A 24248-nucleotide genomic window follows, 5' to 3' on the forward strand; every position below is an offset into this window, starting at 1 on the left:
ATCCCAGCACTTTGGGAGGCCAAGGCAGGTGGATCACCTGAGGTCGGGAGTTCGAGACCAGCCTGACCAACATGGAGAAACCCCGTCCCTACTAAAAATACAAAATTAGCTGGGTGTGTTGGCACATGCCTGTAATCCCAGCTACTTGGGAGGCTGAGGCAGGAGAATCACTTGTACCCAGGAGGTGGAGGTTGCAGTGAGCTGAGATCACGCCATTGCACTCCAGCCTGGGCAACAAGAGCGAAACTCTGTCTCAAAAAAAAAAGAAAGAAAAGAAAAGAAAAAGAAAAGAAAGGGTGTAGGGAAGCTTTGGAGTCATAAAGTCAGGGGTGGGATTCAGGTAAGGGGGAGATGTCAGATTCCAGCTCTGATAACCTTATGGCCTCAACTTACCCCTCTGTAAAGTGGTGATACAAAGCCTGTCTTTGGGGATCATTTTAAGGATTAAAGATAACAGTACATGACACAGTAGGCACTTAACCAGTGAGAGCTGTGACTATTAATAATTAGCTCCAGCACCATCCTTACTGATGCAGATGGCAGATTTGGGGTAAAAAATTGTCAGCCCAGAAATAATGCAGATTTTTGGAGGTCTGTCACAAAGTTCAAGGATTTGGTTTCACAGAAGTAGTTTCAGAGCCATGCTGAGGCCCAACTTAAATAACGAGTAGAATTCCCCATAAACTTGGAAGCAGCAAGGTCACACCAGCACTAGCAAGAAGTGACAGCTAAAGGGAGAGGGTATTCAGCTCAGTCCAGCCGACACTCAGGGCATCCCTGCCACGTGCAAGTGTATTAAGGGGTATGGCAGGTGCTAGTGGCCCTGCCCTCCAGGAGCTTAAAGCTAGTGGAAGAGGCTGTCTCACAAACCTGGGGTCCCTGGCCTCTTAGGAGGTGAGCAGCAGGGCGAGGGGGCATTACAGCCTGAGCTCCACCTCCTGTCGGATCAGCAGGGGCATTAGATTCTTTTTTGTTGTTGTTGTTGAGATGGAGTCTTGCTTTGTTGCCCAGACTGGAGTGCAATGGCGCAATCTCGGCTCACTGCAACCTCCACCTCCCAGGTTCAAGCTATTCTCCTGCCTCAGCCTCCCAAGTAGCTGGGATTACAGGCGCCCACCACCACACCTGGCTGATTTTTGTATTTTTAGTAGAGACAGGGTTTCACCATGTTGGCCAGGCTGGTTTCAAACTCCTGACCTCAGGTAATCTGCCCACCTAGGCCTCCCAAAGTGCTGGGATTATAGGCGTGAGCCACCGCACCCAGCCAAGATTCTCATAGGAGTGCGAACCCTACCATGAACTGCACATGCGAGGGATCTAGGTTACGTGCTCCTTATGAGAATCTAATGCCTGATGATCTGAGGTGGAACAGTTTCATCCCAAAACCATCCCTCCCCTCCCCCAGTACGTGGAAAAATTGTCTTCCAAGAAACCAGTCCCTGGTGCCAAAAAGGTTGGGGACAGCTGCCATAAATGCTTTACCTACATCCAAATGCTATAGGGACACGAAGAAGGGCACAGAACTAGTAAAGCAAGATGTGTGAGGGCAGGCAGTGAAGGAGTGAACACCCTAGCATACTTCCAGAGCTTTCCACAGGCCAGGCACAGTGGCTCACACCCGTAATCCCTGCCCTTTGGAAGGCCAAGGCAGGAGGATCGCTTGAGCCCAGAAGTTCAAAACCAGCCTGGACAACATGGTAAAACCCCATCTCTACAAAAAACATAGAAAAATTAGCTGGGCATGATGGCATGAGCCTGTAGTGCCAGCTACTCAGGAGGCTGAGGCAGGAGGATCACTTGAGCCCAGGAAGTCGAGGCTGCAGTAAGTAAGCCATGATGGTACCACCATACTCCAGCAGTTTTTGGACAGAGCAAGACTCTATCTCAAAAACAAAAACAAACAGAACTTTCCAGAGGGCAGGAGAGTAACTGGTATCTTGACAATGATGATTAAGAATGGGACCTATTACATATGTAAAATATATTCTGTTTAAAAAGTGGGTGGAAAAAGAACAAGTTTTTGGAAAAACTTCATAACATGAGAGATACTCAAAATATGATACAGAGAAAGAAGAGTTTAGTAGGAAATTATATTATTTAGTATGAGCTCAATTCCATGGAAAAAGGCAGGAAGGAGAATAACAAATATTGATAGCTGTGATCTCTGGAGAGTGTTGGGTGAGTTTTGGTTTCTCTTCTGAATTTTCCAAAGTTTTAATAATATACATGCCTTAATTTTTAAAGGTAGAAGAGGTGTAATTTGTTTTTTGTGGTTTTTGTTTTGTTTCGTTTTGAGACAGAGTCTCAATCTCTCGCCCAGGCTGGAGTACAGTGGCGTGATCTCGGCTCACTGCAACCTCTGCCTCCCAGGTTCAAGCGATTCTGCTACCTCAGCCTCCTGAGTAGGTGAGATTACAGGTGTCCACCACCATGCCCAGATAATTTTTTGTATTTTTAGTAGAGACAAGGTTTCACCATGTTGCCCTGGTTGGTCTCGAACTCCTGACCTCAGGTGATCCACCCGCCTCGGCCTCCCAAAGTGCTGGGATTACAGGCATGAGCCACCGTGCCTGGCTGTGTAATGTTCTTTTGAATATTCTGAGGAGGGCAGGAGATCCATGACACTAAGAGGCTGGCTGCCTTCCTGTGTATGACAAGGATTTGTGGATTATATTATGCAGTGTTAACTAATCTAATCTTCACAATAGGGCTAAGTGTTCTTAAAATGTCCTGCAAAGAAGCCATGGCTTGAGATTAATACCAATGACCCTGGCACATTACAAGGAAAATGACAACCTTCTCTTCCTGCTATGAACTCTTTGTCAGTCGCTAGGTAAAAACAATGAAGGACTAATCAGGTCTAATACATCAGCCTGTGCATGGAAAAATAACGACTGTGGGGAAGAAACTCACACTATGGAGGGGGTGTTTTGAAAACATGTTTAGAAATGCATCCATAGTGATTAATTTTAGTGCCCCAAGCTTTCCTACCTGCACACTCGAAACACTTGGAAAAAGAATTTTCTAGATGGGGTCTTGCTATATTGCCCAGGTTGGTCTCGAACTCCTGGCTTCAAGCGATCCTCCCAGGGCTCAGCCTCCCAGCCTACTAGCCAATTTTTAAACAAAAATGTTTAATTGGTAGAAGGACTAAAAATGGGGAGAATTATTTAGAAAGCCCAGCCAATGATGGATGAACTTTTTTCACTTCAATCTATTTGTTTTTGTGAGGCATCTTTAATCTATAGCCACCATGAAATACATGTTTTGAAATAACTTGGATTTCCAACACGTTAGACCTGTGAGTCATGGGTCATAAAGTGTCGGACTAAGATTTTTTAAAAACATGAAGTATATGCAATCACATTGGTCTTATTGAAATTGTTTAAACAATAATTTTTTCGTTGAACAACCTTCAACTTTCATGAACTACACAACATATGGAACCCTTCAGGAATTTGCATAGCATCCTTGTGCAGGGCCATGCTAACCTTCTCTGTATTGTTTCACTTTTCACACATGTGCTGCCAAAGTGAGCATATTAAACAATAATTATTATAATTGATCTTTTTTTTTTTTTGAGAAAGGGTCTCACTCCATTGCCTAGGCTGGTATACAGTGGCATGACCACGGCTCATTGAAGCCTCTAGCTCCTGGGTTCAGGGGATCCTCCCACTTCCCACCCCCTGGGTAGCTGGGACTACAGGTGTGCACCATCACACCTGGTTAATTTTTCTATTTTTTGTAGAGACGTGGTCTCTCCATGTTGCCCAGACTGGTCTCGAACTCCCGGGCTCAAGTCATCCTCCTGCCTCAGCTTCCCAAAGTGCTGGGATTACAGGTGTGAGCTACCTCTCCTAGCCAATTAATCACTTTTGAGTGAGCACAGAAAAATGTTTTCATACCACTAGTAAGAAAAAAAAAAAAAAGTTGGTTTTTTTTTGCTGTTTTTGTTTGTTTTTTTTGAGACGGAGTTTTGCTTTTGTTGCCCAGGCTGGAGTGCAATGGCATGATCTTGACTCACCGCAACTTCCGCCTCTGGGGTTCAAGCAATTCTCCTGCCTCATCCTCCCGAGTAGCTGGGATTACAGGCATGTGCCACCACATTCAGCTAATTTTGTATTTTTAGTAGAGATGGGGTTTCTCCATGTTGGTCAGGCTGGTCTCGAACTCCTGATCTCAGGTGATTCACCCGCCTCAGCCTCCCAAAGTGCTGGGATTACAGGTGTGACCCACCACGCCCAGCCAAAAACATGTTTTAAACTTAAAAGTATTTAAAAATCTTTAGCTAATGTTTTATACTCTTTTGTTCTTATACATATTTTACTATATATAATATTAGTCATTTAGTATGGAAGTAGGTTTTATTTACACACACATATTATACATATATAAGTTAAATGTACACACACATAGTTTGGTTATGTAAGCTCAATATTTTGTTTTACTAATAGGAGTTCATTATCAAAGTCTTTGGCAATCAGGCCGGGCGCGGTGGCTCACATCTGTAATCCCAGCACTTTGGGAGGCCAAGGCAGTGATCATCTGAGTTCAGAGGTTCGAGACTAGCCTGGCCAACGTGGTGAAACCCCATCTCTACTAAAAATACAAAAATTAGCCAGGCGTGGTGGCAGGTGCCTGTAATCCCAGCTACTCGGGAGGCTGAGGCAGGAGAATTGGTTGAACCCGGGAGGCAGAGGTTGCAGTGAGCCGAGATCATGCCACTGCACTCCAGCCTGGGTGACAAGAGTGAAACTCCTCAAAAAAAAAAAAAAAAAAAAATCTTTGGCAATCACTGATCTAGATAACTCTCCAATTTGGACAACCTTGCTTCCCGGAGGATTGGAAGGTGCTACTACACTGAGTCATTTTCCAAGGAGTCTGGCCCTGGTACTGGGGCCAGGTGAAAGAGAAGTTGGTGGGTACAGGCAAGAGGCCATGAGTTTGGTGCTGCCAAAAGGCCAGGACTCCTGAGGCTCAGCCTTACCCTGTTCACATCCTCTCCCGTGACTCCCTTGGGTGCCCCCTTGCCACCTCCTACCTTGTTGAGGAACTGGATCCAGCCAGAGGGGCAGCCCCCTAGGGCTGTAGTTGGCAGGTCTGGGGGCTGCGTTTCTTTGGTGATGTTGCTGCGCTTGCAGACGTAGGGCAAGGCTGTCAGGCACCTCTGGTCCCCCCAGTCCTCTGCGGAAAGGGGAGGGGAGGGCAGTCACCCCCAGGGCAGAGCAGGGCAGGGCATGGCTGGCAGCACACTCAGCCTCATGCCCTGAGAGGAGGCTGGGCAGAGGCTCAGGGCCTGTGTCCAGCTCCGAACTCAAGTCTTCTGGACCATGGAGACAGGCCCACCCCTCGCTGAGTTTAGCCTTTATTGGGTTGTGGGAACAAAGAGAAGGAGAAGAGACATGACTTCCGCCCAGGCTTGCCCAACATCAACCCTCTGCACAGCTGACTGCGTGCTCTGCCCCCACCTTGCCCTCACCTCGGCTGGCTGTCATGTACACGCACTTCTTGTCCTTGCCGACAGGCCGAGGTTTGCCTGGTGCCCAGGAGATGAAGTTTATAATGGAACCATCTGTCCATCTGCAATGGCATGGAGCAGAGGTAACTCCAGCACCGGCCCTGGGTGGGCCTCCACTGGATACAGAAATGGGGGCAGAGAAGGTCCCAGGTTCTGGGGTTTAGTGGCTGTAGGCTGAGGAGTGGGGCTACTGAGTTCAGGGCAGTCACAGACCCAAGGACCTGGTGCCTTTAGATAAGGCCCCAGCTGTCCCTGGACACTTGCTGCTCCAGAAAAGAAGCCTGAGGACTCCAGGGCAGGAAGGCCAAGGGCAAAGACAAGCTCAAATTCTGATTCCCAGGTGCTCCTGGTCCTTCCTGCCTCAAGCCCCCCAGTGCATGGTAAGTAGGCACCAAATACAAAGAGGCCCCCGGATCATCATACGTTCTGCCCACTTCGCGAGAGGGACTTAGTCATGATGAATGACACCAGACATAACAGGAGCTGCCATTATGTAGTAACTAATGTGCTGGATGCTGCGTAAGAACTTCACGTATGTTATTTCTAATCTTCACAAAAATCTTACCAGGCAGGCCTCATATTCCCATTTTCAGATGAGAAAACCAAGGCCCAGAAAAGTTAAATCGCTTGCTCAAGGCCACACAGCCAGCAAGGGGTAGGGCTGGATTCAAATGCAAGTCTGTCTCTGTGCTCTGTGTGTGGACAGCCAGCCCCCTTCCACATCTGCTGCCTGCCTGGGTTCCTACCTGAAGCGCCCATCGCTCTCAGAGGTGTGCAGGCCGATCCACCAGTGCTGCTCCTGGGCCCGGGAGAACTGGAGAAGCCAGGCGGGCAGGTGTGGGTGGGCAGCCCCCTGCCCTCATCCCGGGCCTGCCCTCCCCCAGCCTGCAGCCCCCTGCTCCATCCAATGCCCACCTTCTGCAGGTTGTGGCCCAGGAAGTCTAGCTCCGCCTGGCTGTGCACGGAGGTCAGCTCGGCCTGGAACCACGTGCAGATGCGCTGCGCCTGCGCCCACGTGGAGTGGTGCTCAAAGAACTTGTACTCGGCCTCCTGGAAGCGCAGCCATTCCCGTCGGCCTGCAGGAGCAGCGCGGGCGTGGGAGCGGCGGCCAGGCCGAGGTTGCACGCCAGGCCCCGGAGGCGGGCGCGGCAGGGCCGGGGCAGAGCCAGGCGGCAGCAGGCAAGCCTGCGGGCACACCAGACCCAGGCAGGCACCGTGCCAGGTCCCAGGCTCCAGGCTTGCCTCGCCTCCCAGACGGAAGCAAACAGGGCTGCGGCTGTCTCCATCCGAGCCAACCCCGTCCCCCTTCTCTCGACCGGAACTCCTCATCCCCCCACCCCCGTTTCATTCAGGCCTCTCGGGCGTTACCCCAGAGTTGACGCCCCCTCCCACGCGATGGGTAGCGGGATGGGCTGGGGGGGGGGGGTCCTCACCTTGAGGGCTGTCGTCGGGCTCCCGCAAGTCCGTACCTAGGGGAACAAGGACAAAGACATTGTGAGGAAAGGAGACCCTCCCTGGAATTCCCGGCCCCGCTACCCTTCGCTCCATCCCGCGTCCCCCAGCGCCACTCCAGCCAACCTCTGGGGATCTTGCAGATCCAGTCCAGCTGTGTGTCGCACTGCATGGCCACCCACTGCAGGGAGGCCAGGTCCAGCACCGCACAGCCCCGGATGTCGTCGTCGTCGTGCCGGCTCCGGTCGAAATTGTGGTAAGAGAACTGGAGGAGGCGGGTGGAGGGAAGAGAAATGTGAGGCGCAAGGTGCAGGCCGCCCCCATGCCCAGAACAGGTGAACAAGAGGCCTGGCCTGAGCTGGGAATTCTCACCCGGGGCCGGGTGACCCCTCTCGGACCTGCTTTCCTGAAGCCGGCTCCGACCAGGGGCCCAGCCCCCAAGAAAACCCCCCCACCTTCAGGCCCCGCCCCAAACAGGCCCCGCCCACCAAGCTCCCTGCCTCACTGTCCCAAGTACCCCAGGCCCCCTCACCCCTAGGCCGTCACTCCAGCGCCAACTCTGACCCCCTCTGGGATCCCGACGGTTCAGGCCGATCCAGAACCAGTGCTGCTCGTGGATCTCGGGTTCTGATTCACTTCAGCACAACCCAGGAGTGGGGACGGAAGAGATGGGAAGTGAGAGGGGCAGGGACCCAAACGTGCCCCCTGTCCCTTGCAGCTGTGACCGGGGTAGCCCCCAGGGCCTGGGGCCTCTCCATCTGGGCTTCACATTGACCCATCGATACAGCGTTGAGGTCACTTCGGTAAAGTTCTCCCCCAAGACAGAGCTGGGGAGAGCTGGACCAAGCCATCCACTCAAGGGGCAGTGGCTCCTCCCCTTCGTTTGGGTTCCTTTTGGGTGGGGGTGCCCGGCCCAGCAAGATTCTGCAGGCTTTTACTTTACGGAGTTTAGGAAGTTCAGATGAGCAGGTGGCAGGGATCTACGGCTCTGGAGTTAAATAAACCTGGATTCAAGTATCCGTTCACCCATGAACTTGGGCAAATAACCTCTCTATCAACCCACAAGGGTCAGGGGTTAACATCTACTCCACAGGGTTGTTGGGAGGCTTCAGTGAGGATTATATGTTTAGCACAGTGCCTGGTACGTGGTGAGAAGTGATGACCACGAGCTATTGTAATTATGAGTCAAATAATGTAATCTCAATGTTTGCTGAGAGGAGCGATCCCTTCAATTAAGCTATCAGGAAGCCCGGATTCATCTGGATTTCCCCAGTGCTAGGGGATTCCAGGTGCTGATGCTCCGAGCCCAGGACAGAGGTGGTGTCTCGAGGGATGCCCATGGGCAAATCCTCACAGCTGTGGCCTTTCTCCTCCTATCTCTCAGGAAAAACTGTTGATTGAGGAGCATGGGTCATTGTGGGATGGTGTAAGGTAAGGGGAAACACTTGCCAGGACCAGCGTGTGGGAGATTTTGCAATGGGGTGGGGGGTACATATGTAAGTTTGTGGGTCTGTTGGAGCATTGCTGGGGGGATGATGGTGAGCAATACACAGTCTCCTATGAGTGCATGGATCACACCAGCGTGTTCTCCCAAGCCACCAGGGCACCATGGCTACTTGAGTGAGGACAAGATGGTCCTGGCACCAGCAGCAGATGCAGGCCTCCCTGGGGTCACCCACATTCTGCCATCCCCCCCTCGCCCAACAAAACCAAGGTCTGTCGGCCATGCCTGCTCCTACACGTGCGCAGGTGCCCTCCTACCACGCCTCAGCCTGGCTCAGTACCCGAAGATCTTGTTGAGCATGTTGGCCACAAAGTGCTCCTCCTCGTAGCTGGCCAGGCTCAGCAGCTGGGCCCCCAGCTCCTGGCAGGCCCCCTGGGCCTGGACCCAGCTCTTCTTGTCCTGTAGCCGCTCTGAGCTGAACACCTGCAGGGGCAGAGTCCAGCTGTCTAAGCTGTCCCCACTGGCCCACCCCTCAGGGGGCACCTACTGCCTTTCCCACCATGGCAGAGGAGGGGGCTGGAGCCTCACTGGACAGGGGGCTCAGGATAGCTAAGGACAATCCTGTTCATCTGCAGATGAGGTCCGGGGAGGGGAGCTGGCACAGTCACCTCCTGGAGAGTGCCCCTGAGCCCCATCCCCTGACCAGCAGGGAGACCCGGGCTCTAATCCCAGCAGAGCCACAGCTTAACGTGGCTAAGTCCCTTCTTCTCCCTAGACTTCAGTTTCTGTGCATAATAAAAGACTTTGGACTCTGCCAGTGGCTCCCAAACCTAGAGTGGTTAAAAATACAGATTACCAGGCCCAATCCAGACCTAATGAATCTAAATCTCCATCATGACAGCCTAGATTTTTTTTTATTTTTATTTATTTATTTATTTATTTTTGAGACGGAGTCTCACTCTGTTGCCCAGGCTGGAGTGCAGTGGTGCGATCTCAGCTCACAGCAAGCTCCGCCTCCCGGGTTCACGCCGTTCTCCTGCCTCAGCCTCCCGAGCAGCTGGGACTACAGGTGCCCGCCACCATGCCTGGCTAATTTTTTGTATTTTTAGTAGAGACGGGGTTTCACCATATTAGCCAGGATGGTCTCCATCTCCTGACCTCGTGATCTGCCCACCTCGGCCTCTCAAAGTGCTGGGATTACAGGCGTGAGCCACCGCGCCCAGCCAAGATTTTATTTTTATCAGGTTCCCCAAGCAATTCTGAAGAACAGCTAGGCTGGCCCCAACATTTGGGAACCTCTGAAATCAATGATCTGTGGTTCCCTCAATTCATCAAATGATTATTGAGCACCAGGCCTCCAGATTCCATGGACAAGTCTCACCAGAAATCACCCGTCTGCAGTCTGGTGTGTCTCTGGATTGTGGCTGGTCCCACTGGAACCTCCACGCAAACTGTCTCTTTGCTCCTGTCCTCCCCCTGCCCCCGACCTGGCCAACAGGCTGCCCTACCTTATAGCAATACCGGAGTTTGGGGTCCGAGGCCCAGCCCTGGGGACAGGAGCCAGTGAGGCTGGGCGTGGGATCTGGCCCCGGCAGCTCTGGCGTCACTGGAGTGCCCAGGCTCTGCCGGCAGATGTAGCGGGCCCGGAACGAGGTACAGTTCTTCACCTCCCACAGCCCCATGGCGCTGCCAGTGGCCAGGGCCACGCAGCCCCCACGGCTGTACCCTGAAGGAGAGGGAAGGGAGACCCAGGCTCTGAGAAGGATTCATAGTCCGGTCCTCCCTCACATCCCGGCAGGGCACCAGCACAGCCCTCACACTGGGAACCAGCTTGGCCACCTCTGCAGAGACATGCTCTCTGGGGTTGGAGCCAGGAGGGAGGAAGGGAATGGAGGCAGAGCCCTGGCTCTGCGTTCACCCACTGTGAGGGCTCAGGCAAGCTGCTTAACCTCACCGAGCCTGCTTCATCGTCTACCTCATCAGGTTATTGAAAGGGTTAGAAAGATAGTGAATGTGAAATGGTAATAATAGTAATAACAAGCACTTGTATTGCGCTCAGTATTCTAAACACATTTTTTAAATGAGTCCAGATAGAGAAGAGATTATTTGTTCCTTTTCTGTGAGCCCAGATAGAGAAGTAATCTAGACACTTTACACACATTAACTCTTTACACACATTAGCACTTTACACATATTTAAGACTCATGTCATCCCTATGAGGAAAGGATCATTATCCCCATTGGACAGATGAGAAAACTGAGGCTCAGAGGATGCACAGCTAATAGATGGCAGAGTCAGGGTCGGAGCCAGGCAGTTTGGTTTCAGAGCTTGTGCTCATAGCCGCTACACCACAGTGCACCAGTGATCTGTTTATGGGGAAGCCCTGGGGCTCGGTGCTGGCAAAGCCAGTCCACCCCAGCCTCCCTCCTCGCTTCACCAAGGCAAGTCAAAGAAGGGGCTCACCAGGCTGGTCCCGGTTCCAGTGGGTGTACATGACTTCATCCCCACTGAGCCAGCGGAAGGAGCCGGTGCTGTTGAGGTCCTGCAGGGCCGTCCAGAAGTACTCGCCCTCCCAGTTGTAGATGAGGCTGCTGACGAAGGCCTGCTCGAACCTTCAGGAGACGGGCTGGTCAGGGCAGGGATCTCCCCGCTTCCCAATCCCCCAGCCACAGGCCAGACGCCCTACCATGGGATCTCGGGTGCTGTCCCCGACCAATAACTTGCTCAAGAAAGCAGGGACCCCTGGGAGCCCTGCAGCTGATTTATGGAACCCCCAGCTACCCCTTCTACTCTCTGCACCCCTTGCCTTGCTAAGAAGAAGGTAGAGAAAATCAGACACAACCAAGGCCTCTCTTCCTCAAGTATCCAGCCCACACCTGTGCCTGCCCGGGCCCTGCCCTACACTGGGGTCACTTAACAAGTGGTAGTCATTCTTCTGACAAGATTTTAAAATGCCCTGGAGCCCACTGAGGTTCAAAGGACTCCAGGTCCCTCTGGGCATGATGGTGGGATGCTACCCTGTTTGCTGGAGGGGCCACATTAGGCCCAGACAGGGGCAAGGGCTAGTCAGGGCACCCGCCCCTGCTGTACCTGTTGGTGATGGTGACCAGCTGAGAGCTATGGTCGGTGCACAGGCGCCGGGCCTCACTGTAGGTCACTTGGTCCTCTCCCAGCCAGTAGCAGGATGGGCTGTGCCACGTCCAACCCTGGCTCAAGAGTGGACAGAAGAGGGGTGTCTGTAGTGAAGATGACTCTCCACCCTCACCCATAAATCCTGCGGCGGGAGATGCCATCAGGGACCTCACTGAACGTGCTCAGGACGGAGGGGACTGGTTTGAGTCCTGGGCTGTGTTCTGCACCTCGTTTCTCCACACTCCCCCTCTGCCATCACCCACAGCTGTGGAAGCTGGGGTGGAGGCCCAGCCCCAGCGTGGCTGACCGGCAGGCCGCCAGCGACCGGCCAGTGACCTGGCTCGGGAAGATGAATGGCCCTTCAGGCTCCTCTCTTGGGCATTTAAACCAAGAGACACAGTGGGGAAATTACTGTTGGCTGGGAAACCACAGCTAAAAGCTGGGGAGAGCTGCCAGGACGGAGAGGGGATGGGCAGTCCTCGGGGGCCTGGCAAAGCTGGAGTCGGCACAGGACGCTCCTGGCCCGGGGATGGCAGGAGGGGCTCAGAGACGAGACCCTGGCAGGCGAGGCTGGCAGGAGCCAAGGCAGAAGAGAAGCAGATGTGGTATGTGTGGTGGGGGCCTCATCTGCTGGCAGGGGGTGTGCTAAGACCCCTGGTGATCCTGGGCTGTTAACCATGGACCCTCAACACTCCCCACACAAATTCCAGGCTGGCCTTGGTGCCAGAGAAGTTGGTAATTCCTCTCTACTCCTCCCTTCACATCTTCGCAGCCATGACACAGCCCCTGGGCCAGGCACTGTCCTTGCCAGCCCACAGACTCTGCAGCCGGGCTCTGCTCTCCCCTCTGCTTCCTCCCCCATGGGGCCATGCCTGTTAGTGTTTCCTGCTCATTTTCTGGGGGAGGCTTTGGGGTCCAGGTGGGCGTGGTAGGGGCTTAATCCAAAGGAAAACAGAGTGAGGAGCCAGCCTGGCTGCAAGGGGCTGCTGGGAGGGGCCAAGGGCCAAGGGCCAAGCAGTGTCTTTTAGAAGCAAGCTCCCCACACCCATCACAGCATTTGCACCCCTGCTCCACTCCCTGGAGGAGGGAGAGGGTCTGTCACTCCCTCACACCCTCAGTCACTCCCCACTCACTTATACAGCTTTCATTCCTTGACCCCCCCCCAACCTCCCTGAACATCCTCTAGAAGCCCACTGGGGCTGGGAACACAAGGAGGGGGAAAGGTACAGCCCCACCCTGGGTGGCCTCACTCCTCCAGGGGAGACAGACCAGCACACGCCCTGTGTCAGACGGCAGAGGAAGGGGAAGGCAGGACTGGGGGTGCATAGGGGCCACACTTCACTTCGGCAGCCACTGCTTGACATGACTAGGCTGGAGGTGGGGGTAGACCAGCCCCCACCTCCCTGTTCTCTGCTGTCTCGAGGAAGTGGCTTCCCCCATGGGGAGGGACTCAGGACTGGGCTGGGGGCGGGGAGCTCTGCTTCCTCCCAACAGCGCCCACCCATCCCATCCCATCCAGTATCACTCCTTCAAGATAGGAGCAGTTTGGAGAGCTCAGGGAAGGGGGTGCCAACGCGAGGGCGATGCCATGCGAGGCAGCAGGAGTTCATCCATCCATCCCTCCCCTGGTAGCCCCTCTGATTGGTGGCCCCACTCAGGGCAGCTCCAGAAACACCCTCACCTTCCGGCAGCCATGGTCCTCCTCGGCGGCCCCCTGGCTCAGCTGGCCTGCCTTCTTGCAGATGGATGGCAAGGACTGGTTACAGGGACTGTCATTCCAGCGGCCTTCCTAGGGACACAGGGTGAGGAAGAATCTCAACCCCCACCTCCCCATAAATCTCCCAAATCCTTCTTGGAATCTGGTTCCTAGAGCTGGCCCTGTCTCTGACTTGCTGTGTGATTCTGACATCTCTGTGTCCCAGCTGTGCAATGGGGAAGGCGGGATGAACCCATAAGCCTCACAGGGTGGATGAGAGCACAAGCAGTTCATGTGCAAACGCCTTGAAACTTAACAAGCATTGTCTAAATGGGAAAGGCGTCCTGGCCCGGCGCGGTGGCTCACGCCTATAATCCCAGCATTTTGGGAGGCCGAGGTGGGCGGATCACTTGAGGTCAGGAGTTCAAGACCAGCCTGGCCAACATGGTGAAACCCCATCTCTACTGAAAATACAAAAAATTAGCCAGTCGTGGTGGCGCATGCCTGTAATCCCAGCTATTTGGGAGGCTCAGGCAGGAGAATCGCTTGAACCTGGGAGGCAGAGGTTCCAGTGAGCCAAGATCGTGCCATTGCACTCCAGCCTGGGCGACAGAGTGAAACTCCGTCTCAAAAAAAAAAAAAGGAAAGGTGTCCTTTTAATTATTGATAACTCGTTTTATAAATATCAAAAACAAACTGGCTAAGATTGTTAGAGTAACTGATGGCAGGATAGACAGCTGGGATTCCCAAGGCGTCTAGCTAGTGCCTGCAGGGCCAGAGTGAGCAGAGGCCAGTGTGCCCTGACCAGAATCTCAGCCGATGAAGCTGAGGAGGAATTTAGTCCTCGGCCCCTGCTTCTGTCTTCACCCTCCCCAGTATCTACAGGCCCCCAGCCAGCAGTATGTCTGCCTCTAAGCTCCATCCTGAGGGCAGGCGTGTTTGTGTATCCTAGCACCCAGAAAAATGCCTGGCACATGGTAGATACTCAATACATAATTGTTTTAAAATTCTTAAATAGCATCCCCTAAGGCAAATGACTGCCACTACAGTCCCCAGCATTGTTTGCAGTATGTGACAGCAGAACGTCCTGTCTGTCCCTAGGAAGGGTGATCTGTGTCCCTATGGCTTTCTCCTTTTTATTTTATTTTATTTTATTTTTATTTTTATTTTATTTTATTTTATTTTGAGACAGGGTCTTGCTCTGTCACCCAGGCTGGAGTGCAGTGGTTCAATCTCAGCTCACTGCAGCCTCCGCCTTCCAGGTTCAAGAGATTCTCTTGCCTCAGCCTCTCGAGTAGTTGGGATTACAGGCATCTGCCACCATGCCTGGCTAATTTTTGTATTTTTAGTAGAGATGGGTTTTCACTATGTTGGCCAGGCTGGTCTCGAACTCCTGACCTCAAGTGATCCGCCTGCCTCAGCCTCCCAACGTGCTGGGATTATAGGCATCAGCCACCACACTCAGCTGGCTTTGTCCCTTTTTAAAGGGTCTTTCATCTCTGCTTGAAGCCCCGCATCAATTCCTTCACTTATACCACATCTAAGCCCAAACCATGGCAAATTGTCATAACTCAACAATCTCTTGAGATGACAGGACCCTGGACTGGGTAGATCACCGGGGGCAAGGGCTGGCAGAGTGCAGCCCTGCTTGCAAAGTATCTGCACATAATGTGGGTTCTGATGCCACCTTCTGGCAGGGAAGGGCAGCTGGGAGGAGACCAAGAATGCGCCAGGCACTGTGCCTAAGGTTTCACGAGAATTAACTCCTCTGATCTCCCCTATGACCCTCTAGTAACTCGCCCAAGGTGACTTGGCTAGTTGGAGGTGGAGGTGGGATTCAAGCCCCGGCAGTCTCTCGTGGAAGGGAAGGCATTGGTGGGGAGGAGGGGGACTGCTGAGAGGTAAGAGTTTCCAGACAGGTACTGATAGTAACTAGGATGTCCTTCAGCTGGGGTCGCACCTGGAGGTTGGGAGTGTATTTTGTGGCCCTGTGATAGGGAGAGGGAGATCTCACCGGGCCCCAGATGGTGACACAGTCCTCCAGACTGTCCCGGAAGTTGTTGGGCTCAAAGGGGTGCCAGTGGGTGAAGCTCACAAGGCTCCCATCAGACCACTCAAAATTCATCTGCAGTTTCAAATCGTTGAGGCCGATCCACAGCTCCTCCACCTCTGGGGGTGCGGCAGGAGAGGAGGGGAGAGAAGACATTGAGAGGTCAGCCTCAGCCACCAGTAGGGAGGAAGGAACATTCTCTGAGGCTCCTGGGCAGGATGGGTGGGGCAGTGGGAGGCCCTGCCCTCCACCCAGACATGTGGGCGGGCAGCTCCTCACCTTGCTTGATCTGCTTGGTGATGAATTCCAGCTCTGCCATGCTGTGGATGCTGACCAGGTCGCCACCGCCCCGTAGACATGCCTTCTTGGACTCCTGCCAGCTGCGCTTTTCGGCCTGCAGGCGGTAGCAGTGGCCCTGGAAGGGCTGCCAGCTCGGCTCGCACTCCACCTTCACATTGGCCCACCTGTCTGCAGAGACCCATGAGGCTGCTGCTCAGGGACTGAGCCGCCCAGTCTGGGCACCAACCCACTGGGTTGACGTCAACACAGGCGAGGCTTCCAAGTCACCTCCTCTCCAAACTCTCCCAGATCAATCCCAGTCCCCACCACAGGTCTTGGAAATGCTAAAAAAATAAAACTTTACAGGGCTGCTGGAGCCCCGGGGCAGAGCCCCAAGTCGTGGTGGCAGATTCCACCCAGGACAGAACAGTTCCTCTGGCTGTGGCTCTCAGAATATGATGGGTGGGCCAGGCGTGGTGGCTCAGGCCTGTAATCCCAGCACTTTGGAAGGCTAAGGCTGGAGGATTGCTTGAGCCCAGTAGTTCAAGAACAGACTGGGCAACAAAGGGGAGACCCCATCGCTATAAAAAATAAAAAATTAGCCAGGCATGGTGATGTGCGCCTGTGGTCCCGCTACTCAGGAGGCTGAGGTGAGAGGATCACTTGACCCGGGGAGGTCAAGGCTGCAGTGAGCCATGATTGCACCACTGCACTCCAGCCTGGGCGACACAGCAAGACCTTATCTCAATCAACGCATCAATGAATCAGTCAATAAACGATGGGTAGAAAGTCAGGACAAACCAGCCCCATGAGCCTCAGTTTCTCCCTCTGTAAATGGGGTTCCCTGCTATGAGATTCAAGCTTGGCTTATGGCCACCCTGCCTAGTAAATGGAACCACTGTTATTCTTTCAAATAACATATATTGAGCACCCTGTGCAGGTCCGGGCAGCCCAGGAGGGAGAAAATTGGGAAACGGGACCTTGAGCCACTAATGGGGCCCAGGCGGGCCCACCAGGAATCTGAGGTTTTGGTGGGTGGGCAGCCGAGAACATTAGGAGGTGCTCAAAGTCACTACAGATCGGCCCCATCTCCCAGCTGGGACTCCTTCCCGCCTCCTAACTCCTAACCCTGAACCCCAGGGCTGAGAAATCCACCCGTCCCAGGCCCTCCCTTGCCCCGACTTCCGTGCCTTTCAGGTTCACCTTCTAGGGGTTGGGGTCCGAGGGCAGCTGAGGCAAACAAGCCCTTACTTGGTCTTGGCAGGAGAAAACAGGACTTCACCAAACCACCCACAGTGTCAGGCTCGGGCAGAATTCTGCCTAACCGGGCAGGAAAGCGCGCGCCCACTAGAACACGGCCTCAGACTGGGATTCCCGTGGTCCAGCCACACCTGCTCCTGGAGACCCGGCAAAGCTGGGCGGGCTGAGAGCCCGATTGGGCTCGCTCTCTGGCTCAGGACCTGTCAATCATCTCTTGTTAGCCAATGAGCTAAGACCTGAGGCTGCCGCCCCAGACAAGCGGATTTTAGTGGCTGCTGAGACCCGAGGGGCCTCAAGGACTGGAAGGGAGCTTGGGAAATGTGGATGCTTTGGGAACACGACGGCGCCTGCCTTCGACATGACAGGACTTAAGTGATGAGACCGGGAAAGCAGAACCCGCCTAGAATATGCCTCGTGCAGAGAGATACGGGCTGGGCAGAGGGGCGGAAATCCGAGGCCTTAGATCTGTCTGCAGGTCCGGGAAGACCCAGAGAACAGAGGACTTGGTGAGGGGCCACAGATAGGCTGGGCATGCCCATGCCCGGGCCTCCCAGCGGGCCCCTTCCTTCAGAAAGCTGCTTCTGGGAGGACTAGACTACGGCCCAAGGCTCCCTCCAGCTAGAGGTGGGGGTGCCCTAGATCGGGCTGCTGACGTTTCAAGCTTCTGCTCCTGGCCCCTTAGGGAATGGGAGATAAAGCAGTGGTCAACAGTCCTGAATCAGGCCGGAGCCGTGGCTCACGCCTGTAATTCCAGCACTTTGGGAGGCCGAGGCGGGTGAATCACTTGAAGACAGGAGTTCGAGACCAGCCTGGGCAACATGGTGAAACCCCATCTCTAAAAATACAAAAAAATTAGCCTGGCGTGGTGGCACACTCATGCATATAATCCCAGCTACTCGGGAGGCTGGGGCATGAGAATCGCTTGAACCCGGGAGGCGGAGGTTGCACTGAGCAGAGATTGTGCCACTGCACTCTAGCCTGGGCGACAGAGCGAGACTCTGTTTCAAAAAATAAATAAATAAAAATAAAAAGGCGGGGTGCAGTGGTTCACACCTGTAATCCCAGCACTTTGGGAGGCCGAGGTGGGCAGATCACCTGAGGTCAGGAGTTCAAGACCAGCCTGGCCAACATGGTGAAACCCCATCTCTACTAAAAATACAAAAGTTAGCTGGGAAGTAGTGATGCCCGCCTGTAATCCCAGCTACTCAGGAGGCTGAGGCATGAGAATCTCTTGAGCTTAAGAGGCGGAGGTTGCGGTGAGCTGAGATCACACCACTACACTCCAGCCTGGGTGACAGAGTGAGACCCTGTCTCAGAAAAACAAAAAACAAACAAACAAACAAAAAACCAGTCCTGAGTCGATCATTGGCAAGACTTCCATGGTCAGGAGCAGAAGTTTTGCTCTGTAAGCTCTTTACTGTCTGTGGTTAGTGGTGTGTGTGTGTGTGTGTGTGTGTGTGTGTGTGTGTGTGTTGCCATGTTTTCTTTGTAAAAGTCTCCTCACCGCCCCACAGCTTCCCAGGCAACTGCACGTGCCCTCCAATCTACACCATAGTAAACATCCACAGCCAACTACAGAAAAACTCCTTTGTGCCAGGCCAGATCTCCAGCCTTCCTCACAACAACCTTGCAAGGGGGGTGGCTTTATTCTCCATTTGCAATGAGGACTCTGCACCCCAGAGACTAAGCTGCTTGCCCAGGGCCACACAGCAGTAAGGGGCAGAATCCCTAAAGCAGGCCCTGTCCATTGCCCCAACTCCTCCAGGAGGCCCCTAAAGCTGTCTCTATGATCACGAACGAGAACCAGACACTCCCTGGCTTAAACACCTACAAAGGTTCCCCACAGCCTACCCGGCCCCACCCAAACTTGGCCCAGCAGCCAAGACCCTGCAGAGACTGGCTGCAACCTGCCTTTTCTTCACCATGCCGTTTAAGCCAGGGCTTCCCAAACTGTACCTGCACATGAATCATCTGAGGATCTTGTTAAATGCAGGTTCTGATTCAATTACTCTGGGGCAGGCCTGACTGTGCATTTCTAACAAGCCCTCTGGGGATGCTGTGCTGCTGGTTGGAGGACCATACTTGAAGTGGTTAGAATCTATACCCTAACTGCAACAGGCACCATCCATTTTTTCTTTTTCTTTCTTTTATTTATTTTTTATTTTTTATTTTTTTGAGGCAGGGTCTTGTCTCGCTCTGTTGCCCAGGTTGGAGTGCAGTGGTACAAGCAAGGCTCACTGCAGCCTCAACCTTGCAGGCTCAAGCAATCCTCCCACCTCAACCTCCCTAGTAGACAGGCGTGCATCACCACATTCAGCTAATTTTAAAAATATATTTTGCAGAGACAAAGTCTCGCTATGTTGCCCAGGCTGGTCTTGAACTACTGAGCTCAGGCAATCCTCCTGCTTTGGCCTCCCAAAGTGCTAGGATTATAGGTGTGAGCCACGGTGCCCGGCCATCACTCACCACCCCTTAAAGCTGCAGTGTATTTCTAGGCCTCCACACCTTTGCATGTGCTGTTCCCTCTGCCAGAAATGCCCTTCCCCCACGCCTCTTTATATCTTTTAAACTTACACTCAACTTGAAAGGCCCAAATCAAATGTTATTTCCATAAACCCCTCCTTAACTCTTAGAAGCTCAATCAGTTTCTTCTCTATGCTTCTCTAACACTGATCCATATTTCTATAATCACTTATGACCTGGGATAGTCTAATTGTGCATTGAGATGTCTGTCACCTCCAGCAGACTGTGGTCTCTACGAGGGAACAGTGGGTATTGCCAGCATTTAACACAGATCTCAGCACATGCTCCCCAAATGAATTAATGACATATTCCAATTTGCTCAGACTTTAACTGAACAATGAAATAAGAGTCAGAGGATCAGAGAGTCCCCTTGTGCTGTGGTGGTAACCGGAGGAGAGGCTGGGCCTGCCACGGCTCTGTGGCTGTGTCCCTGGCCCTGGGAGCCCCTCCCCACCCTGCGGCACAGTGCCTGGCTCACCTGGAGGGATGGGCTCAGCAGTGGCATTGGGCTTCTTCTTGCACACATAGGGCAGCGCGATGCTGCAGTCGCGGTTCTGCCAGCCGCCCGAGGACTCAGTGCGGATCACTCCACAGTTCTCCTCACTGGGGTTGTCCGGCTGGTCTGTGGGGAGGGCAGGGCGCCAGCACCCCCGGAGAGAGAAGCTCACACCGTAGCTCCCGGGGCGCTGCTCAGAACCTCCTACCTCCCTCTGCTCCTTCGGAAGCCTAAGCCAGTTCGGGAAGCCTGGTGCTCAGCTCCAGCTCCGCCCCAGACCACAGGGTCCTCCGCGCTTTCTAACCTGGGTGCACATCGCCTTGAACCTTCTACCCAGCAACCAGTACCAGCCCCGCCCCGGCCTCCCCGGCCAGGCCGTTGGGTGCGCTGGTGCCCGCTGCCCACAGGGGTGGCTGAAGAGGTGAGTGGAGGCTGGCACCCAGTCCATACGCACCAAGACCTGCGGCCTGGGGCAGTGCCGCCCTCCATGGGCTGGGGGGAGTGCAGTCTGGGGAGGGGGTGGAGGTCTGTGCTTCCCCTACCCACACTGCCCCTCTGCAGGAGGACATGAGGAGAGGAGTCCATGGGAGGCCAAGAGCCCGCGGGGCCCCTTGGCTGCCCTGCGCCCCCAAACTTGTGCCTCACCACTCTCCCAGTTGAGGTACTTGAGGGGCGAGTTGTCCGACCACTGCCAGCCTCCGCTCGTGTCCAAGTCATTCAAGCCGATCCACAGGGTGGAGCTGTACCCAGTAAGGAGGCCTGACAGCAAGGAGGGACACTGAACAGGGGACCCCCAGCCCCAGCCTCCCGCCCTCCCCATCGCCCTCTCCCCAACCCACAAGCAGAAAGGGCCGGGGCCCTCCAGAGGCACGAGCAGGCGTCAGACCCCGGCTCACCGTTGATGTAGGTCTGCTCGTGGATCTCCGTGATGCTCAGCAGATCCGCGCCCTGCTGCTCACAGCTGGCCCAGGCCTCCCTCCACGACAGCGTGGACTGGAAGTTAAACTGGTAGCAGCTGTCAGTCAGCTGGTCCTTGTCCCAGAAGGTCTCGCAGTCGTTACCTGCCACCAGGACAGACCTCTCCTTCAGGCCCCCTCCGGGGGTCCCTCGGGAGTGCAGACCCTCCCCCACCAAAAGGCTGCACTAGGTAGGGGAGGGGGCAGTATCTCACCCTGGGCCTGGGGCCCCTCAGCACCAGCCTCCCTCCAGGAACACTGCCCCCACCCCCATGGCTCCAACCGCTCTCACTCTTGATGGGGCAGAAGCCCCAGCGCTCGTCTTTGCCGTAGTCCTGGGTGGTGGCACACCACAGGTGACCGTCCTCGCGGCCCGTGCTGGTGCAGCCGTGGAACCATTGGTTGTCATATTTGAAGGGGATGGTGCACGGCTTGCCGTGGGAGTTCCCCTGGATGGTGTAGACCTCTGCAGGGGGTGGACAGGGGCCAGGCCCTTGGCATCTGGACACCAGAGGCTGCCGCGCCCCTCGACCCTCAGGAGAAATCCCCTAAAACCCAGGGTGCTGGGTGTTCGCAGGGGTCAGCAGGTGGGAGAGGCAATGGCACCCCATAGTGGCTTTAAGGCTCCTTCTGCTGTTGAGTCAGCCCAGGAACCAGAGAGAGGTCTTGCTGCACACCTCATAGGGCTGGGAAGGGGATCCCTGGTACCCCTAATCCCATCCAAACTCCAGCTGGGTGAGGGGGCATCCAAGTCATCCACAGAGGGCTGAGCCCAATGGAATCTCTGCTCAGCTACCCAGCCCATGGGCTCTGTGTCCCCACAAAGTTCTATCTCGGAACTCAGGGGGTCTCCCAGGAAAGGCCCCCCCAGGACGGGGCTGTCCACCACAAGAGGCCAGCCCCTCACATGGTGACTCTGGTCCCCATTCACCACATGCAAGATAGGCATTAAGACAACATGGGGGGCTACAATGGGGTTTCACCTGGAGAGTGGGCCTGGGGGAAGGGAATTTTCATTTAATTTTATGTTGTATACTATTTGAAGACTTTACAAGCATGTATTTTGCAATTTTTACAAAAGTAAATTAAATGCTTTGAGGTTAATTTTTCTTTTTTCTTTTCTTTTCTTTTTTTTTTTTGAGACAGAGTCTTGCTCTGTCACCCAGGCTGCAGTGCAGTGGCGCAACCTCAGCTCACGGCAACGTCTGCCTCCTGGGTTCAAGTGATTCTCCTTCCTCAGCCTCCCAAGTAGCTGGGACTATGATGGGCATGCTCCACCACACCTGGCTAATTTTTGTATTTTTAGTAGAGATGGGGTTTTTCCATGTTGGCCAGGCTGGTCTCGAACTCCTGACCTCAAGTGATCCACCCACCTTGGCCTCCCAAAGTGCTGGGATTACAGGTGTGAGCCACCGCACCTGGCCTGAAGTTAATTTTCTTCATTATTAAAAAATGCTTCCTATTATAATTAAACGTGACTGCCAAGGGTCCACAGAGGCCAAAGGCCTTGTCACCGGGAATCTGTCCCTCTTGGCTCCAGGCCCCTGGACATCAGGGACCCCACCCTCCCACCTGCAAGCAGCCCCTCACCATGGTAGGGCAGAGCACATAGGTCCTCCTCGCTGCCGTAGATGCGCCACTGGCCACTGCGGGTCTGGTCACCACGCTCAAGGGTGCCAGGCTTGGATATGTTGCTGGTGCGGGCCCCCAGGAGCAAGGACAGCTGGTCACCCAGTGTACGACAATGCCAGCGAAGATTCAGTGCCTCCCGGTCACACTCGTACATGCCCAGGGAGGCCGTGGTGTTGGTGCCTGGCCAGCCTGTGCCCAGGCACTGCATGGTACCCAGGTTGAAGAGCCGGTTTCGGGAGACCCACTTCCAGCGCTGGGCAGGGAGACTGGTATTGCAAGCCGGGGTGACTCTGACCTGCCCACCTTGGGCCTCCAGGCAGCCCTGCAGTCCATGGCTGAAGATGAGGAAGACGTTGGGTTCTGGAAGGGAAGGCAGGACACGAAGGCATCACAGGGGCTCTCCTGGTTGGCCCTTGATGACCGGTGTGGCTGACAGGCACCTACCATGTGCCCAGCGCAGGACGGTGAGCCTTCGCTCATACGTTAAATCACTCGGTCCTCACTACCAACCCTCTGAGGTGGAAATGAGTGGCAGTGCTAAGCCCTTGTGCCCAGATGAGGCAGAGGCCTGCAGGACCACCTCTGTTCTAGCCCCTGCTCACCAGGAGGGAGGACTCAGCCCTCCTCTGTACCACCCTCAAAAGCAAACCCAACTCCACCCGGCACATCACCTGTATACTTTTCTGAAGATTTTATGAGGAGCGGTGGAGGCATTTACACCACATACACCACGTTGCAACCTCAATCTCAATCTCTATTACATGGCGTGGTTTTTCTGCCAAAATTCTTCTTTGATCCGGAGGCATTGTGTCTCACCCTTCTCCCTGCCCCTTGCACTGGTTCCATCCTTTCCTTCTTCTAGGATCTTCCCAAACCACTCATCCCACCCCTGAACTATTTCACGCCTTAATTTGTATGCAGCAATTTAATTCTTTGGCTTCCTCAACCTTTCCTCTTTCCACCTATCTCCTCACTGAGCAGGCACCCTCTGTAGAAGTCACTGGGGAAATCCAACCTGCCCCCCCCGCCCCCCACAGAACACCCACTTTACAGAGTAAGAAATGAAGCTTCAATGCATAGAGACAGAAAGCAAATTAATGGTTGCCTGTGGGTGATGAGAAAGGGGAGTGGCTGCTAAAGGGCACGGTGCTTCTTTTGGGGATATGATGAAAATATTCTAAAATTAGATTGTCATGATAGTTGCACAACTCTGTGAATAAACTAAATCCCAATTAAATATATGTTTTAAATGGGTAAATTCTATATGTGAGTTGTTTCAGTGAAGAAAAAGAAAGGAAGGAGCAAGGGAGGGTAGGAAGGAGGAAAGAGAAAGAAAAGAAGAAAGTAGGGAGGAAGGAGGGAGGGAGGGATGGATGGTAGGAAGGAGGGAGTGAGGGAGGGAGGGAAGGAAGGAAGGTTAAGAAAAGACAGAGTCTTAGAGACATGAAGTGACCTACTCCCAGTGTCACACACCCAGTAAGCAAACCCAGATCTCTGTGACATCCATCACTTTCCTCTTGTTCCCTGACTGCCACTTATGTACACAATACACATATGGAGTACATCCAATCTCCAAAGAACTTTTGCATCCACTAGCCACTAGCTCCCCAGGATACTTTTCATGTCTTGAAATGATGAATCCGACTGCTAGTGTTTCTTTTCTTTTTTTCTTTTTTCTTTTTTTTTTTTTTGGAGATGGATTATTGCTCTTGTTGCCCAGGCTGGAGTACAATGGCACGATCTCGGCTTACTGCAACCTCTGCCTCCTGGGTTCAAGCAATTCTGCCTCAGCCTCCTGAGTAGCTGGGAT

At 53.9% G+C, this 24248-nt stretch overlaps 1 protein-coding gene and 1 non-coding gene across 2 annotated transcripts in view; both read right to left on the reverse strand.

The window, feature by feature from the left end:
• MRC2 (mannose receptor C type 2) overlaps nt 1-24248 on the reverse strand; it is a 65147-nt gene that overhangs the window by 6140 nt on the left and 34759 nt on the right. Inside the window, exons 2-20 of the mRNA XM_032139083.2 lie at nt 22397-22798; nt 21099-21272; nt 20747-20911; nt 20496-20609; nt 19833-19976; nt 15572-15760; nt 15257-15411; nt 13228-13335; nt 11505-11620; nt 10878-11026; nt 9923-10140; nt 8755-8897; nt 7503-7605; nt 7097-7235; nt 6952-6987; nt 6434-6594; nt 6265-6332; nt 5480-5580; nt 5042-5184 (exon numbers count right to left, since the gene is read on the reverse strand). Coding sequence (XP_031994974.1) covers nt 5042-5184; nt 5480-5580; nt 6265-6332; nt 6434-6594; nt 6952-6987; nt 7097-7235; nt 7503-7605; nt 8755-8897; nt 9923-10140; nt 10878-11026; nt 11505-11620; nt 13228-13335; nt 15257-15411; nt 15572-15760; nt 19833-19976; nt 20496-20609; nt 20747-20911; nt 21099-21272; nt 22397-22798 — 2828 coding nt within the window. The remainder of the gene's footprint in view (nt 1-5041; nt 5185-5479; nt 5581-6264; nt 6333-6433; nt 6595-6951; nt 6988-7096; nt 7236-7502; nt 7606-8754; nt 8898-9922; nt 10141-10877; nt 11027-11504; nt 11621-13227; nt 13336-15256; nt 15412-15571; nt 15761-19832; nt 19977-20495; nt 20610-20746; nt 20912-21098; nt 21273-22396; nt 22799-24248) is intronic.
• On the reverse strand, nt 3435-3540 carry LOC116459576 (U6 spliceosomal RNA). The gene has a single exon (XR_004245615.1). It is a non-coding gene; the product is annotated as a U6 spliceosomal RNA (small nuclear RNA).

Source organism: Hylobates moloch, unplaced genomic scaffold (assembly GCF_009828535.3).
Source record: "Hylobates moloch isolate HMO894 unplaced genomic scaffold, HMol_V3 SCAFFOLD_19, whole genome shotgun sequence".
In the NCBI taxonomy this organism is placed as follows: Eukaryota; Metazoa; Chordata; class Mammalia; order Primates; family Hylobatidae; genus Hylobates; species Hylobates moloch.